This window comes from Pan paniscus, chromosome 1 (assembly GCF_029289425.2).
Source record: "Pan paniscus chromosome 1, NHGRI_mPanPan1-v2.0_pri, whole genome shotgun sequence".
Classification (NCBI taxonomy): domain Eukaryota; kingdom Metazoa; phylum Chordata; class Mammalia; order Primates; family Hominidae; genus Pan; species Pan paniscus.
Genome location: NC_073249.2, coordinates 89007501 through 89025958, shown reverse-complemented (window position 1 = coordinate 89025958; position 18458 = coordinate 89007501). Strand labels below are relative to the sequence as shown.

The 18458-nt window shown below is 45.6% G+C and overlaps 2 protein-coding genes across 3 annotated transcripts in view; one reads left to right on the top strand and one right to left on the bottom strand.

Moving 5' to 3' along the window:
- Positions 1-6715, top strand: part of LY9 (lymphocyte antigen 9) — a 34821-nt gene extending 28106 nt beyond the window's left edge. For both annotated transcript variants that reach the window (XM_063598834.1, XM_003811867.5), the window contains 3 exons: positions 619-950; positions 1313-1381; positions 4849-6715. In XM_063598834.1, the coding sequence (XP_063454904.1) occupies positions 619-950; positions 1313-1381; positions 4849-4917 (470 nt within the window). In that variant the 3' untranslated portion in view covers positions 4918-6715. The remainder of the gene's footprint in view (positions 1-618; positions 951-1312; positions 1382-4848) is intronic.
- A 476-nt stretch (positions 6716-7191) lies between these two features.
- CD244 (CD244 molecule) overlaps positions 7192-18458 on the bottom strand; it is a 35742-nt gene continuing 24475 nt past the window's right edge. The window contains exons 3-9 of the mRNA XM_008964254.4: positions 18228-18458; positions 15952-16062; positions 15464-15531; positions 13212-13271; positions 11065-11130; positions 9545-9601; positions 7192-8453 (exon numbers count right to left, since the gene is read on the bottom strand). The exon at positions 18228-18458 is cut by the window's right edge and continues 45 nt beyond it. Coding sequence (XP_008962502.2) covers positions 8373-8453; positions 9545-9601; positions 11065-11130; positions 13212-13271; positions 15464-15531; positions 15952-16062; positions 18228-18458 — 674 coding nt within the window. The 3' untranslated portion in view covers positions 7192-8372. The remainder of the gene's footprint in view (positions 8454-9544; positions 9602-11064; positions 11131-13211; positions 13272-15463; positions 15532-15951; positions 16063-18227) is intronic.

The window sequence follows — 18458 nt, the reverse complement described above, 5'->3', positions numbered from 1 at the left end:
TTAATATCATCCTTTCGGAAAAGGAGACTGCTCCAGGCTTTACACCTGCCTCTAATCATGCTGTTCCCTCCTCCACCTAGAATACCCTTCCACTCACCGAAATATTGAATCCCTATTCAAGACCCACCTCAATTCTGCCACTTTCATGAGTTCCTCTCTGCTTCTCTAACCAGAGTCATCTCCTCTCAATTCTGCACTTTCCTCATACGTTCCACAGGATACTTGGCAAAGCTGGCCTTACATTACGGATTTACACATGCACCTGACTCCCCAGCTAGACAGGGTGCTCCTCCAGGGCCAGGTCTAGTTTACCTTTGTGTTTCCCCAGAGTACCTGCAATGATGCTTGACATGGTTTATCCCACAGGGCCAGAGAGTTGCTAAAGTCTATCACATGTCATATTTAATATTTATCAAATGAATGAATAAATGAATGCTTGAAAGGAAGGAGGAAGGGAGAGTGGAATGGACCCCCTGAGGGAAGACAGGACAAAACAATCTCCTTCGGTTCTCTAGGCCTCATCTAATGCAGGCATCAGAGCAGGCTGGGGCCTTGCAGCAAAGCAAGAAGAGAGGTGGGGTTGGCATACTTTTATCAGCCCTGCACAATGTGTTCCAGAACCCACAGCTGGCCACACGCTATACTCTGTGCTCTCCCAAGGATATGAGAAGCTGGACACTCCCCTCAGGCCTGCCAGGCAACAGCCTACACCCACCTCAGACAGCAGCTCTGACAGCAACCTCACAACTGAGGAGGATGAGGACAGGCCTGAGGTGCACAAGCCCATGAGTGGAAGAGACGAGGTGTATGACCAGGTCACTCAGGAGGGCGCTGGACATGATCTAGCCCCTGAGGGCCAAGCAGACTATGATCCCATCACTCCATATGTCACGGAAGTTGAGTCTGTGGTTGGAGAGAACACCGTGTATGCACAAGTGTTCAACTTACAGGTGAGCCCTTCTGATCAATACACCTTCCTCCTCCTCCCACGTCTAGCAGCATCGAGATCCTGGATGACTAGTTCCTCCAAACTGGGGGCTGGGGCCTGGAAACAGGACTAGGGGCATACAGGCAGGGACTCATGGCTGTGTCCATGTTTACCAAACCTTGGGATCCTGTGGAAGGCGGGACTTGTCCCTCAGCTCTCATTCTTGGACCACTAATAAGGAAGGTGTTGGAGAACCAGAGGCACTGTCCCCACTGCACTAAGGCAGCTCCCACCCTGTGTGTGAGATGGGAAGCCAGGGTTGAGGGTAAAACTGAAAAGCTCTCATGTGGTCACTAGGGCTCATCTGCTGTTGGTCTGTTACAGGGAAAGACCCCAGTTTCTCAGAAGGAAGAGAGCTCAGCCACAATCTACTGCTCCATACGGAAACCTCAGGTGGTGAGAACTACATTCTCTGTATCCCAAGGCCCACAGAGTGAGGAACTATTCTTTAGACCCTTTGAACTGAAAATCCGAGATTCCCATGGCTAAGGATCTTAAATTCTACCCACTATGCACCCCTCAGATACATTCCATGGTCAACAGAGATGCGTAAACAAATATTCCTGACATCTGTGTGACCAAAGGCTGAACATTTCTAATTGATTTAATAATATCTTATGTTGGTTATTTTTAACACTGACCCGAATGACAGCTTATACACTCAAACAAGGTAGGGTCTTTATAGTTTTTTAAATCTATCTCTAACCCTAATCCTAATCTACCTAAATGACAACTTCTCAAAACCATTGAAAATTAGCTAACAATTTAACAACAAGAATTTTCGGAAAATACACCACCACCTACAGTACGTTAGTTTTATTCTAGTGTTTAAAAAAATCCCAGCCGGGCGCGGTGGCTCACACCTGTAATCCCAGCACTTTGGGAGGCCAAGGCGGGTGGATCACAAAGTCAGGAGATGCAGACCATCCTGGCTAACACGGTGAAACTCCGTCTCTACTAAAAATACAAAAAAATTAGCCAGGCGTGGTGGCAGGCGCCTGTAGTTCCAACTACTCAGAGACTGAGGCAGGAGAATGGCGTGAACTCAGGAGGCAGAGCTTGCAGTGAGCCAAGATCGTGCCACTGCACTCCAGCCTGGGCAACAGAACAAGACTCCATCTCAAAAAAAAAAAAAAAAATTCCCAGCCTGGGCAACATGGTGAAACCCTGTCTTTATAAAAAGTTCAAAAAAAATTACCCAGGCCTGTGGTGGTACACACCTGTAGTCCCAGCTACTTAGGACACTTAAGTGGGAGGACCGCTTGAGCCGGGGAGTTCAAGGCTGCAGTGAGCCAAGATCATGCCACTGAAATCTAGCCTGGGTGACAGAGTGAGACCATGTCTTTAAAAAAAAAAAAAAATCCCTTACAGGTAGAATTTATCATTAAATAATCATAATGATAATAATAACTGACTTGCTTTTATATGAAGTTTTGCAGATACAATACCTTGATACACATTCTTCTTTGATCTTTGTAATACTTCTAGAAAAGTGTTGTCATCCACATTTTATAGCTGAAGAAACAGATTCAAGGAAGTTAATTTTGCCTAAGGTTCCAGTATTAAGAACCATGAGGCGTTTTAAGATCATCCTGAGTAATCTTAAATAATTCACCTTGATCTGACTGTCCACTTCATTTTCACTTTCCTGAAAACATCGTGTCCATTCATACTTTTGCTTTCAAATCTCCCCCAAATTCCCTCCCTATAGCATATTCAAAAAAATATTTTTTAAAAAACTCTCGGCTGGGCATGGTGGCTCATGCCTGTAATCCCAGCACTTTGGGAGGCCGAGGCAGGTGGATCACCTGAGGTCAGGAGTTCAAGACCAGCCTGGCCAACATGGTAAAACCCCATCTCTACTAAAAATATTAAAATTACCTGAGTGTGGTGGCAGGCACCTGTAATCCCAGCTACTCAGGAGGCTGAGGCAGGAGAATTGCTTGAACCCAGGAGGTGGAGGTTGCAGTGAGCAGAGATCACAGCATTGCACTCCAGCCTGGGCAACAAGAGCAAAACTCCATCTCAAAAAAAAAGAAAAGACTACAGTTGACCCTTGAACAATTCAGGGGTTTAGGAGTGCCAACCCCACCCCACTCCATGCAATCAAAAATCATTCTATAACTTTGACTCTCCAGAACTTAACTACTAACAGCCTACTGTTGACCAGAAGCCTTGCCAAAAACATAAACATTCGATTAACACATATTTTGCATGTTATGTGTATTATATACTGTATTCTTACAATAAAGTAAGCTAGAGAAAAGAAATTAAGAAAATCATAAGGAAGATAAAATACGTATACTATTCATTAAGTGGAATTGGATCATTGTAAAGGTCTTCATCCTCACCTTCACATTGAGTAGGCTGAGGAGGAAGAGGAAGGGTTGGTCTTGTTCTCTCAAGAATGGTAGAGGTAAAAGAGGTAGAGGAGGTAAAGGGGAGGCAGGAGAGGCAGGCACACTCAGTGTGATGTTTATTGAAAAAAAATCCGCATGTAAGTGGCCATGCAGTTCAAACATATGTTGCACTTATGCCTGGTGTTCCATTATTGGAACACTAAGCATGTAGGAGTTATTTATATTCTACTGCTCAAGATCATCACCAAGGTCTGATTTTTCACTCATGCACAAATTCAAAAAATTGCAACCTCCTGCATAAATGGGTTAAGGTTACTTGACTACTTAATAAATTGTATGCACAGTTCCTAAGGGTTTTTCAGAAGCTGAAGGTGGGGGATATCACTGCACTGTGGTAAAGAGGAAACACTTCATGAAAAAGGAATTTGGGTTGGGCCTTAAAAGATGGATAGAATTTGCTCAGTAAACACTTGTTGGGATGTGTGGTTTAGTTCAACCATCATCCATCTCATCCTGACTTCTAGACAGTAGTCTAATGCTTAGCCAGCTAGAGACTTTGCCTTGGAACCTAAGGCCAAATTTGTGCTGTTCACTGCATTCCCAGAGCTGCTTTCTACTCTGGCCTGGCCCTTTGTGTTTGGGTCAGTACCAGTCAAACTTAAAGTCAGTCCCTGCTCTGAGTTTCAGAATGACCACCACATGTCTGGTCAGTCCTGCAAGGCACACACACTACCCTGGAGACTGAGACCCCTGAAATCACCTCACTTACAGTGTAAGTTGAAATCATTGCATTTCCTGAGCCAAACTCTTGACAACTATATCTTTTGTCTTCAGAATTGTCAGGACCAGGAATTCTGGTTTTGGATCTCTGAGGGCCATTATTGCCTACTTGATCTGGAAATTCTCAAACCTACTTTAGTTCTTATTTCTGATATACCTCTCTGTACAACATCTCAAAGGTTTATGCTATCCCCAAGCTGTTGCTGGTACCCAACCTCCCGCTCCTCTGGGTCAGCGCAGAGCTTATCTGCTCTTTAGAGCCTTCCCTGAACACTCTCAGACAGGGAAGCCTAAGAACCCTTGGGAACAGCTTGGGGACTAATGGTCTGGACCATTACTTTGGAACTTAACCTCTGCCATCTAAATTATCTTCATATAAATGTTCGTTTTGTTTCTCCAGCTAGGGCAGAGATTGGAATCATTTGACAGTAGCTTCTTGAGGGCAAGCCCCTTCATTGTCATTTTTTTATCACCTGGATTTGCTGCACTAAACTGTCTTGTGTTGGCCTTGCAGAGAGTCCAGCCCACAGCCTTTCCTATTAGGAGCCTCCATAAATGCTTGGCATCAGGCTGGTTGATTGTGCCATCCCTGGGCCAGCACATATGACTCTACTTATGTAGGATGGACCAGTCATAGGCTGGCCTTGCCTTCCTCTTTCATCAGCCTCACTCTTCCAAGGCTTTATTAACCATATTCTTTTGTGGATTTTTGGCTCACAGGTGGTGCCGCCACCACAACAGAATGATCTTGAGATTCCTGAAAGTCCTACCTACGAAAATTTCACCTGAAAGGAAAGCAGCTGCTGCCTCTCTCCTGGGACCATGGGGTTGGAAAGTCAGCTGGACCTCGTGGGGCCTAGGTCTCGCAGACAGAAGCACCTCAGAATTTCCTTCAGTGCCTCAGAGATGCCTGGATGTGGCCCCTCCCCCTCCTTCTCACCCTCAAGGCCTCCCAAACCCATTAATAGTTCAGACACAGGCTCCTTCTTGGAGCCTATGGGCTTCAGATGTCTTTGCCCCATTTGTCACCTCGCGCACTTATAGCGTTTCCTCCTCGAAATTCTACCAAGACTGGTCAAATGTTGCTGAGGGGCCTGGACCAGCTGTCCTTTACACCACCTTCTCAACACTGCTGAAAAGAACCCAAGAGAATTGTCACACATGACACAAGATGTACGTAATATCATGCTCACTGCAGTGTTATTTAAAATAAAAGGCAGGAAATAATCTAAATGTCCATTCATTCAGTGAGAATCCAGTTACATGTATGATTATATACCCATGCAACGGCAAACCCTGCCGCTTGGAAAGCAAGCAAGGACTAATAGGTGCTAATATCGAATGGACTCTAAGATGCATTATGGAGTGGAAAAAACAAAGTTCAGGACCATGTGTATTGTATGCTACCAGTTGGATTTTTTAAAAAAATGTATGTTGGCCAGGCACAGTGGCTCATGCCTGTAACCCCAGCACTTTGGGAGGCCAAGGTGGGCAGATCACTTGAGGTCAGGAGTTCAAGACCAGCCTTGTCAACATAGTGAAACCCTGTCTCTAATAAAAATACAAAAAAAAATTAGCTGGGCATGGTGGTGTGTGCCTGTAATCTCGGCTACTTGGGAGGCTGAGGCAGGAGAATCACTCGAACCCAGGAGACAGAAGTTGCAGTGAGCAGAGATTGCGCCACTGCATTCCACCCTTAGCAACAGAGCGAGAGTTTATCTCAAGAAAAAAAAAGAAGAAAGAAAGAGAGAAAGGAAAGAAAGGAAAGGAAAGAAGGAAAGAAAGGAAAGGAAAGAAAGAAAGAAAGGAAGAAAGAAAGAAAAAGAAAGAAAGAAAAGAAAAAAAATGTAAGTCTACATGCTTACATAGGCATAGAAAAGCTATGGAAAGAAATACAAAAAACATTAGTGGCTGCCTCTGGGGAGGAACTGGGAATCTCAAGTTGGGAAAGAGACATTTTTTACTGCACAATTTTTTGTACCGCTGGATTTTTTTAAACCGTATGTTTGTATTACTCTTTTGCTATTTTGTAAAGGTGCTTAAAATGCCTGTTTCAAATAAGCCTCTCATATTTACCCAAAAGAACTTCCCTCCTTATTGTCCAGTCTGGACACAGGATACCCACAGTATCTCTCCCCAAGACTGTGGCCACAGCCCTCTCCTCTGCCTGTAAGATGCACTATACTTGACTTATATTCATGATACTCTAGTGTACATTTCTGTTACCGTCACCTTGCAGTCCATCTAGGTCCTTTAATTGTGTGCTGCCTCTGTCATGCTCTCCTGCACATGAGCCTGAACTCAGTATGGCTTCTGTCACCTGCAGTGGGTACTCCCAGGAGTTCAGGCAGTGCTTCATACACAGCAGGAGCTTAATTACTGCTTGTTCATTGACTGGCTTGTTGCATGGATAATTATCTTTGTGAGGCATTGTCACGGAAGCTCAACAATCAGACACGTAACATGATGATGTTGTACATCTTTCTTTCTAGAATATAGCATCCTCAAAAGCCCTGACCCCATAGGGTCTCTTCTGCTTCTTAAATAAATCTGGCCAGTTCAAGATCTATGCAGGACACATGAAAGGCCAGCAGCAGTCAATGATCAGAGTCCCTGGTGTTCATCTGGACTGTTTCTGAACCCCGTCATTTACTGCTGCCTCTACTCACTAAACTCCTTGACTCTGCAACTCAACTCACAGTACCTGCCTTGGACCCCCAGGCTCTTTCTGAATATATTTCCCTGGTTTTTAAGCTTCTCACTTGCTTTAAGATGTGGTCTGTTCACACTTCTCTCCAGGAGGAAACCAGCCTGGCCAGCAGCACAGTCTCACGGGAAAGGGATCCTGCAGGATGTGATCAAGTGCGTGCCTTGGCTCTCCTTCACAAGATGGAATAGCCCCTAGTGTCTAGTTTTCTGCTGTCTCAGTGTGAACAGGGCTGAAGGACACTGCCAGCTCACCAGGAAGTCAGACCCTCTACAGCAGTATTCAAACAGACATGTGTTTCTTGATGGCCCACAAGTGCCCTTCGGCTGCTATAGAGAATAAAAATGCAGGGTACGGAGAGGATACATAAATTTAATTCAGGCAAGGAATTCAGACTGCATCTGCATGATATCACAGTTTTATATGAAACTCCTATGTTAGATACAGGGTAGGAAAATGGAAGAACCAGGCTTTGTGCAGTATCACCTGTTGGGGTCTCTGAGTAAGTCCTCTCCCAGTTCACCCTTGTCGCTTTCCTGGGCTCAGCCAGAGTCACAGCCCTGCTCCCCACAGCCTTGTTGAAATGTCTGGCCTGATGACTCAGGGAACCCAGCATAGTGTCTAGATTCCAACTGCCTCATTCTCAGCCCTCAGCTGCCTGAGCCCTCCCTTCAATGTGCATCCTGGGGAACACTCATCAGGACTCAGAACTTAAATAGAACATGGTTTCTGAGAGGCCTCTTCCTCTGGGAAGCCACTTCTATGAAGAAGCCAAATGGATTTCTAACAATGTGTCTTCATAAATCAAACATCATACCATGGACAAAGCTGGTCTCAACACCCAGTTATCAGGTCAGCATGTGCTCTGGGTGATTTTTCTACTCAGAGATGGGCTTGCTTTGCACCATCTACTCTCCCTTCAGCCCACTCCCCCTGGTGGCCAACTGGCCAGAGGTAAAGGTGTGAGATGCAGGGAGAAAGTTTTTTCTCTGCAATTGAGTAAAGCCCAGGCCCTGGCCCCCACCCACGTGCAGAACCTGCCAGCCAGTTCACAGCCAGACAGTCCAGGCTTTCAGAGGAGGGCTGTTTCTTCTTCCCCTGAGTCACCATTATCATTCCTTCCTCTTGCTTTGGAAGATGGGCCTGGGCCGGCGAGAGTCTAGAAATGCAGTCAACCCAGAGAGGGGAGAAAAGGAAACAAGTGACAGCTTGAAAATCAGGTGGAGGGAATCTCGATGCTAATAACATCACTTACATAACACTTTCTAGATTACAAATACTTGGAATGCGGCCTTTTGTGAACAACCTAACCCCTCCACCCATTCATGTCTGATCTGTAAATTGGAAGATATTTAACAGCCTTTCTCTTATCATGGTTGTTAGACATCATTTTCAAAACAAAATATAGAACAAGAACAAATTTCCATATCCTCTCCAGACTAGGAACTGTTCTATAGAGACTCCTGTGCCGTCATGCACTGTGCCGATTCCCAAAGCAGATGCTGATGTGCAAGAAAGGTGAGAATTGCTGCAGCAACTAGGAATAAACATCAAAGTTCTCCAGCTCTTTGCGGCTCAATCGAGCAGGGTTCTGGGCTTTAGGATGACTCTTTCCAATCTGCAAAAGAAAAGGAGAAACTTCAGACCCTTGCACTGGGAGGTCCTTATCACAATCCTGTGAGGTATGACTTGCCATCCCCATTTTACAGATTTAAAAAATGAAGCTCAGAGTGACAAAACAAATTACTCAGGATCCACGACTAGTGTGAAGTGCAGGAGGGACTTGAATCTAGTTCTTCTTGCTCCAATTCCAGTACTCTCTTAACCACATATGCTTTTTCATGACCTCACAAGCTACCTGGGTCTACACAGTGCCCTCTATGACCCTGGGATGTCCAGTTGGCTTTAATGTTGGGTGATAGCTGAAGTGCCAGGAATTCCGGAAGGCAGCCACCCATCCCTCCCTTCTGACCAATGGCAGCATCTTTATTGGACCACAGGTGGGGAGGCTCAGGTGTAGTATGAGGCTAATTGGTAGTGGGGGAGGTTGGGGGATGCTCTCCATGCCTTAATTTCTCTGAGTATAAATGGAAAGTATAATTATACCTATCTTGTAGCATTCTGTGAGGACTAAATAAAATAATCCATGTGAAGACACTGGCAGGCTACCTTATCCATAATAAACCCCCAAGAAATGTTGAGTCCCTCCTTTCCAGTCCCTAAATGCTCTGATGGGAATCAATTCAACCACCAGGCTCAGTGGTCATCTCTGAATAGTGTTGACCCCTGCAGAAGATTAAGCTCACCTATGTCCTGGAATGGCTCCCAAAGACTTGCTAATTTTAGAAAATCATTTAGAGTCCTTTATCTTCCCCTCTCTGACCCCTCCTCCAAACACTCTTGGAAAGGAGAGATGTCCAGTTTGTGGCCCACAGACTGGGAACTAGCTCAGGGACGGCCCTAATTTAGAATCCAAGCTGCCCAGTAAGTATCATATCTAAACACGCAATATGATCTTGGGTCAGACCGTCACTCTCCTTGGGCTTCAGTGTCTTCATCTCTAAAACAAAGACTTGCATTAGAAGATCTCTAAATTCCCTACAACTCTGAGACTGTGTGAATGATCTTTTCCTAAGTGTACCCTTTCATGGCTAGATTTCACGGCTATGCAACAGACAGTAAACCCACTGAGGAGTTCCAGAATCTTACCACTTCATAGATAGTGCTATTGAAGGAAGGGCTGTGGTTCCTCTTCCTGGATCCAGACTAGAAATTCAGAAGGTAAAGAATGCTTAACTTCGAGATAAGTGCTCTCCCACTCCTAAGTGATGTGAGAGGTCCCAAAAGAGACTCAGGGCCCAGAAAAATTCTGAGGCACTGTCAGCCAGAAAATGAATAGAATCTGTCACCCTAGGAGCAAAACAATGGTGTTTATGGTCTCCAGGGAAGACACAATATATACAGTATTTGCCTATAATATGATATTTCTGAACCAAAATCAGAATTTACTGTTCCATACCCATGTACACCTAAAACCCATACACATATATGTCTGTGTGTATATATATATATATATATATACACACACACATATATACATATTTGTGTGTATATATACACACACACATTCCCAGAGCACACACACATACACATACACATACACACATATCCCTCAGGCAATCCTAATGCAAATACTGCCCCAAACCATGTATCTCTTCAATGCATGCATACACACACCCTTAATGTAAACAATCCAGGCATATAAATAATTGCCAACCCAAGGACACTAGAATTCAGAGGCACATTCAGTAGCATATAGAGTTTACATACACCAAAGCATGTGAACATGGTGCCTGTGAACATCTATATGGCCTTATATTGTAGCATATAATTAAAAACAAATCTCTCTCATGATGGGATCCAAGTAGGTTGAATGGCTTATTGGAAGGCGGTTGAATGAAAAGTCTGAAAATCTGTCCTAAACCCCTTCAAACCTGTGGTCCCTGACCTGCATGGACTTCCACAGTTGTATGGACTCCCAAATTCCCATACTACCATGTTAAGGCTTTCTGGCTTCACACTGTGGCTCCAGCCTTGGGAACACCACTCTTCCCATCCCCTTCCATACAAGAGAAAAACAATGACCATGTGTACCAGGATACCCAACTCTGTTTCCAAGTACACAAGAGAGCTACGAACTCAGCTTGGAGAAGGATTTCAGTGCAAAAGGATGGGTTGCCTCAGTCCAGAGGCCTCCACCAGCAGGTGACTGACTGGCCAGGACCTTTCTCTGGTCTCTGAAGGTCAAGATTGTGTCTCTCTAGATCCAGTCTACTCCTCCAGCTCCAGGCAATATGCCCTGCCTTGCAAACCCCTCCAGTATCTCTCACCATAGCCTCAGCTGACCTACTAAGTACCCCGTAGTCTCTCTGTGCAAAGCACCTCCTTTCTGTCTCTGATTGTCCTTTACCTCCCACAGAAACTCCCAAAAACTCATCTAGTCTACTGTTCTCTTAGTCTAGAAGCTGTTATTTTTCTCCAGACAGAACCAGTAAAGCATTTCTCATTGGCCCATTGACATTTAAATACAGTCATTTAACAGAAGCTACTCAGATACACACAATAAAGAACAACTTGCCAGGATGTGCACACACACTCTCACTGCAAACACATGCAAAATACACATCTACATCAACAACACCCCACCACCACCACGGGAAGAGGCTCACCTTCCTGGAAGGCTGAATTAATGAATATAATGTATATGCAGGTTCTTGTGACGTGGGAGCAGAAGACTAATGAGAAGAGAAATAAAATCATTTCAGAAGCACAGATCCAGCACAATCTTATGAAGCTTATCTCTTCCGTTTCTCCTCCTCAACCCTGCCCAGATGGAAGCTTCAAGTGTTAGTGAAAAGAGCCCTGGACTAGCCAGGAGGTCAGACAACCTGAGTGCTAGTCTCGCTCTGTCATTAATGAAAGCTTCTATTTGTTGAGCATTTATCTTATACATGTATTCTCCTCTAACTGTTTTTTTGTTTGTTTGTTTTTGAGACAAGAGTTTCGCTCTATTGCCTGGGCTGGAGTGCAATGTCTCGATCTTGGCTCACTGCAACCTCTGCCTCCTGGGTTCAAGCAATTCTCCTGCCCCAGCCTCCTGAGTAGCTGGGATTACAGGTGCCTGCCATCATGCCCAGCTAATTTTTGTATTTTTAGAGACAGGGTTTCACCATGTGGGCCAGGCTGGTCTCAAACCCCTGACCTCGTGATCCACCCGCCTCGGCCTCCCAAAGTGTTGGGATTACAGGCATGAGCCACCGCGCCTGGCCTCTTCTCTAACTCTTTTAACACTCCTATAAAATAAGAATGATCGTAATTTGCCCCATGCCACAAATGAGGCTCCAAAAGGATAAATAAATAGCCCAAGTCAGGCAGTGCGTACACAGTAGAAGCAGAATTCAAACCCAAGACTCTCCAGGGCTCTTTCCTCAACACCTCAATGCCTCCCTTTGGCAACTTGCCTTCCTTCCCTGGACTGGAACCAGGCGTCCTCTAAATCAGGTAACCATTCTCCTTTTAAGATGCTCCAGAGGAGGACTGTCATTCTCACCCAACACCATAGTTTGAGGGGAGCTCTTTCTTGGACTGATAGAAATTCCTCTCATTGGAGTTCAATGTGGCTGAAACTAGAGAACTGGCAGATATCAACCGCTCTTATAATCAGATTTTCTTTGCCCCACAGCTCAGCCACCAAACTGAAGATGGTGCTCAATTTTTTTTTCTTTTTTTTAAAGCCATTTTTATCAGAAAGTCTTTTATTACTGGCCACCAGGAGGCACTGTTTCCCTTGGGAGAGATGTCCCAGCCTGGGTTATCAATGTCATTTTAGCCATCAATATTAAAGGATGCTTCTCCAGTTTATGAGTGAATTTCTGTAATCCCAGAATATAAGAGGTGGAGTATGAGGAGGTGCAATGGAGACTCAGAAACCCTTTGGCTCAGCTCTGCCACTACCTAGCTATGTAGCCTTGAGATATCAGTTGACCTGAGTCTCGGTTTCCTCATTGTGATATGGAATGTAGACCACATCTAAAGTATTAGAACTATTTTCATGAGGCTGTTATGTGAGATTTAGTAAGAAAATACAGCTGGGTGCAGTGGTACACACCTGCAGACCTAGCTACCCAGGAGGCTGAGGTGGGAGGATCACTTGAGGCCGGGAATTCAAGGCTTCAGTAAGCTATGATTCTACCATTGCACTCAGCCTGGTAGACAGAATGAGATCCTGTCTCATAACGGGTATACCAAAAATCTCACAAATCACCACTAAAGAACTTACTCATGACACCAAATGCCACCTGTTCCCAAAAAAACCTATGGAAATAAAAAATAAATAAAGAGACCCTGTCTCTAAACAATAAAATTGTTTTAAAAGAAAAGAAAATGGACATTATTGCTAAGTCATAATAAAATAAAAGAGATCAATGCAGATTCATTCTTTCCTGAAAACGAATATAATAGGGAATTGGGATAAAAAGTGCAAGGGCCCCAAGTATTAGAAGCAGCGGCAGGGCAAGAAAGCAGAAGTTGAGTCCCCTAACCAGGTTTCTGCTCCTATAGACTTTATCTGGGCCAGACCTTCTGCCAGACACGGAAGAAGAAGGAATGTCCACATCAGGCTTCCCAGCTGTGTTAAGATGCTCTAGTATCACATGGATCTTTTCAAATAATGTGTTAATGTAACTGAAGCCAAGCTATCTTCTGGATTCTAGAAGCACCAAGATCTTATTCTGCCATTCAGTGGTGTGAGTTTCAGGGGGGCATTAGGAAACCCCAGAGATAGGTATGGAATGGACTAGAGAAACTGGAGAGGTACCTGGGACTGGATCATAGAGTAGATGGTGCTCCCCCCTCCAGGAAAAGTCTGCTCCTGCTCCTGCACAAGAAATGGAGATGGGGTAACATGAGCGACAGTTCGGTCTGTCCAGATTTAGATTGAGTGGGGAAAAACAGCACAAAGAAGAGGGCTTTTCAGGAGACTGGGAGGGAGGTGGCAGGACTGGGGAGAGTCATTGATCCTCCCAAGATGGGAAGAGACAGGAAGAAGAGCAGTTTGGAGTGGAACCATTAGTATCAGGAGCAAGGAACCACCTAGGTGTGAGGGGTTCCAGCAACCCTGCTCAAAGAGAATGCTGTCACTTTCTTTCCTTTAGTAACTTAGAAACCCTTCCTTGCAGAGCTCTGAGTAGGGCTGTTATCTGAGCCTTACCTCAGAGCACTGAAATTCAGAAAGTTTAAACATTTCAAAGACCAAACACAGTTAAGCCCTCTCTAGATCATCTTTGAGGCCACCTTGCCCTTGACCTCAAGTCAGCGCCCTGGGCAGCTATAGTGCTGGGTGCAGCCCTGAACCCAAGGGCCAAAGCAGGAAGCAGAGCTTCCTGCTTCCCTTTTCTTGTTCCTACCCCTTAGGAAATCGGTGGTGGAGGTATTTCATGCTGCTGGCCACTGAAAGCATATTGCCAGTTTGGGTTCTACTGGGAGCCAGTGGAGGCAGCAGGGTTCATTAGGCAAGGTGCAAGCAAAATTCCTGGAAGCAAGAAGAAGCTAAGAGAAGCAGAGAACTGTCAGCTGTCCTTAGAGGCTGGGGAGTCATGGGCATCTGACAATGTCAATAACTTCATTTGTGTTTTAAAATACTGCAGGAGTTTGTTGCTTTTCTCTCCCATCCAGACCCGTGTGAAGTGTCTCTAGAAAGATTAGAGCTGGGTCTCAAAGTGAGACCACATGAAACTTGAGATTTAGGCCTTCAAATTGGAGCCCTGAGACAATAGGGAGAGGCCAGAGAGGGCTGAGGCCAGGCAGGGAGGAGCTCTTGAGTCGGAAGAAGTAAGCTAATAGGCCTGAATCCCAAAGAGGTTTCCTTTGCTCTAAGTTGTTTTTCCTCCTGTGGTCTCCTAATCTCAAGTCATCTTCTTTTTGGAAAAATAGATTATTTTTAGCAAGCACCCGGGCATCACTGGCTGTGGGTAGATTCACATGCTCTCAGGAATTTGTACCAGAGTCTGGTAGCAGTGAGAGAAACAAAGTCCCCTTTTATTTTTCACATTCCAATAGCCGCTGCTTTATTTTTCACATTCCCATAGCCACTGCTGGGGCAAAAATAAATAAATAAAGATAAAAATAAAAAAACAGGCATGGGGAGCTGCTCTAACAGCCTCTGAACCCAGAGGCATCTGGGAGAGGATGCTTGCCTGCTCTGCGAGGCTGCACAGGGCCTCACGTATGTGGCCAGCGCGGAAGAGCCCCACCACATGTGCTTCCTGTGTGCTGCTGGGTCTCCACAGCAAAGCGCCAGGGGGCAGTGGAAAGAAGGCACTTCCGCCCCACTTCACCCACCCTGCCCCACTTCCTGCCAGCAGTTTGGTAGGCTCCATCAGAGCTTTTCCCCTGGGCCTGTCACCACATCTGCCCTAAGCAAGACACAGCAGTTGGGGCATCTGCAGGCCCTCTGCAATTTCCTCCTCTTCTAATTCTTGGATGACAGGCAGAGTTGGCCACTGCCTGCTGCAAAGAGCAGGCGAGAGGCTCCTGGAGGAGCCCACTCAGGCTGGTGGGCTTTGTGCCAGGCTGGTTACTCTCTCTAGTACCTCAGCCACACTCAGGCCTCTTCTTCCAAAAGGCTGTGAATGCAGCCTATTGAGCCAGCTACAAAACTATTATGCTTTGGCTGGTCACACTTCCCAGCCTGTGTCACCATTAAGGGACTCATGAATGTAAGCCCTGACTCATTAGGAAAAAGAATTTGTGGTCAGACAACAAATACCACAGCAGCACTCTGCCTCTGTCATTGATTTCTGTTGTGCTCCATCCCTTCTCAGCAGGTGCAATTCTGCACCAAGATGCCCCTTCAGCCTCCCTTTCATCTCCTCTGCTCCTTTTGTTTCCTCTTTTCCTCCATCACCAGAACTAGGAAGCAGGTGGAGAAAAGATAGATGGGGAAGGGCTGAGGGTCACATCAAAAGGACAGTCGTTCAGTCCTTTTTGTCCCTCTGCTCTGAATAACCATCATTGAAAGAGCATTTTCCAAGCCAGTTGAGAGAGACCCCAGCCTCCGGGATGACATACTTGATTTCTCCTGGTTTTCAGATCCTTGACATCTTCGTAAATTGTCAAAAATTCCTTGGGACTGGTCTCTGAGGGAGGAAGAAAACAAAGAGCAGAGCTGCAGAAACCTCCAGAAGGGCTTTTGCTTCTAACAGGTCCCACCTCCACCCCAAATGGCCAAACCTTAAAAAAGGTTCTAGAAAGGAGGCAGGTTAATGCTCTTCCCAGGAACCGCAAAGAGCACAGAGGCAGCAACCGAGCTGCCCCTCCCACACCTCCTCCCAAACCAGCTGTCTACAGGGAAATCTGCGCATTGGGATCAGAAGGCATGAACTGGGAGAGAGAGCCTAGCAGCCTGCTTGCCCCCCGCCACCACGCACACAAACATACCAAAGCTCGTTGAGGAAAAGGAGATGCTGTGCTCCCAGACACATCCCACTGGACGCAGGACAAAGTCACAGGATCCAAGGCCTCAGGCAGGAGCACCACCCCAAGGACCTTCCACTCACCTGACTGCTTCCCCTTCCTCTTTCTCCTCCGCACACAGAAGCAGGCAAGGGTGCCAAGGAACAGTGTGCTTAGAATCACGATGATCACCAAAAACGGCCAAAATCTGAATTCTGAGGAATACAGAAGGCGTGAGAACCGAGCTGTCAGCTCGCTCTCTTCTTCCTTCCCACCTACCTGCTGCAGGGGCTGCCTCAAAACCCACTTTTCTCTGTGTTGTGGCTGATTGCCTCACGCTCTGTGAACTCACGGTCAAGGTTTTCTCTTTGCTCATTTGGTTAACCTCCTCTGAGTGATGCCAAGAGCATAGATATATCAGACAGGCCTGGCTCAAATTCTAACCCTGTGAGCTGTGCACTATTTATTTAACCTCTCTGGGCCTCTCAAGTCATCTTATTTTTGGAAGATGCCTCAGAGCCTCTTAGATTTTCTCACCTGTAAAAGGGGATAACGTTATCTACCTATAGGGGTTAATTACATGATCTAATACAGTTGCCCTCCAAAGTTTTGAGTTCCACAATGTGGATTCAATGAATTGTGGATCCAGAATATTCAGGGAAAAAAAATGCATCTGTATTGAATATGTAGAGGCCTTTTTCCTTGTCATTATTCCCTAAACAATACAGTATAACAACTATTTAAATAGCATTTACATTGTATCAGGCATTATAACTAATTTAGAGGTGACTTAAGTAAGGTATACAGAAGGATGTGCATAGGTTATATGCAAAAACTGCACCTGTTTATGCCAGGGACTTAAACATTCGTGGATCTTGGCATCTGTGGTTGCGAGGTGGGTCCTGGAACCAATTCGTCATGGATACTGAGGGACATGTAGCACAACAAATGTTACATTTATCCATTCCTTTGTTTTTAACTCAAAAAATACTCATTGTACAGGCAAGTTTTCCGTCTCACTTTTCCACTATTCCTTCCTTCATGGCTCTTCCTCATTTGAACTTCTACTTAAAAGATTTGTGTCACACATGTAGCCTGATATATAATCCAGCCAACAAGAGGCAGGAAAAGGAATTAAGTGTTCCAAGGGCTGACAAGGCTCTTTGCAAACATTATCTCATTTACTCTTAACAGCAATCCTGTGAGGTACTTATTATCACCCCCATTTTACTCAAGGGGGGAAGAAAATTGAGGCTCAGAGAGGTTAATAAATCTGCCAGAGATCACAGAGCTTCTTTTTTTTTTTTTTTTTTTTTAAATAGAGATGGGATTACACCATATTGTCCAGGCTGGTCTCAAACACCTGGACTCAAGTGATCCACCTGCCTCAGCCTCCCAAAGTGCTAGGATTACATGTGTGAGCCACCACACCTGACCTCTAAGATATCACAGAGCTTCTGAATGATGAAGCCGGTGTCCTAGTTCAGTGGCGCGATCTTGACTCACTGCAACCTCCGCCTCCTGGGTTCAAGCGATTCTCCTGCCTCAGCCTCCTGAGTAGCTGAGATTACAGGTGCCCACCAACACACCCAGCTAATTTTTTGTATTTTTAGTAGAGACAGGGTTTCACCATGTTGGCCAGGCTGGTCTCAAACTCCTGACCTTGTGATCCACCCACCTCAGCCTCCCAAAGTGCTGGGATTACAGGCATGAGCCACTGCGCCCGGCCTGCCTCAGTCTTGTTTCTTTTTTGTCCACAAGTAGTTATTTGTGTTGCCCCATTTGGCTATAAGTTCCTTATGAATGAGAGCTGTATGGTTTTTTTTCCTATAATGCCCATGCTGCTGGCACATTAAGTCCCTGTTTATGTAATAAAAAGTTGTGGAAAGTTAACTCAGGTAACCCTTAGGATGAGCATAAGCAACAGCCCAAGAACTCATCTAGGTATCCCTGGGGTCATCCTGATGCTCCTGCTCCAGGCTACTGCTGCACAGTGTAGTTACCTCTTGAACTATGTGGCTTGGAGAAAGTTATCACTCAAGAGGAGAGGACAGTTCTCCATCAGCCTCTCCCAGGAAGAAAATAATGTTCAGGAGCCATTTCAGGACTGTCACTCACCAAACAACTATGCCCTCCCTCTGCAGAAGAAAAGCTTGCATCTCCCAGAAGGAAATAGGGATAACATTTTTTTCCAGAGTAGGATAGGCCTAGCTTTACAGGAACTGTGTGCCTGGAGGCCAGGGCTACCCTGGGAAGGGCTACAAGGCACTGGGAGAGGAGGCCAAGGGATTTTATCTCATACCACATCTGTCTTGCACATGAGCCTGGTTGCGGGGTCCAAACCTTCAGCGCTTGTTATAGCCCAGTGTGTTCCACTTACCCTGATGGGCATTCTGACAGTCCTGAGTGAGATTCAGGGTGTGGCTTTCCCAGCTAACAGGATTGCTGACATTGCAGGTATATGTGTGCGTGCCATCAATGTCAACCTCCTCCTCCAGGTGGGTGAGGTTCCCTGCTGTCTGGATCAGCTTGCTCCCTCTGTACCAAGCATAGGTCACATTGCCATCCCTGGAGACCAAGCAAGACAGAGCCACTTGGCATCTCCCTCTGT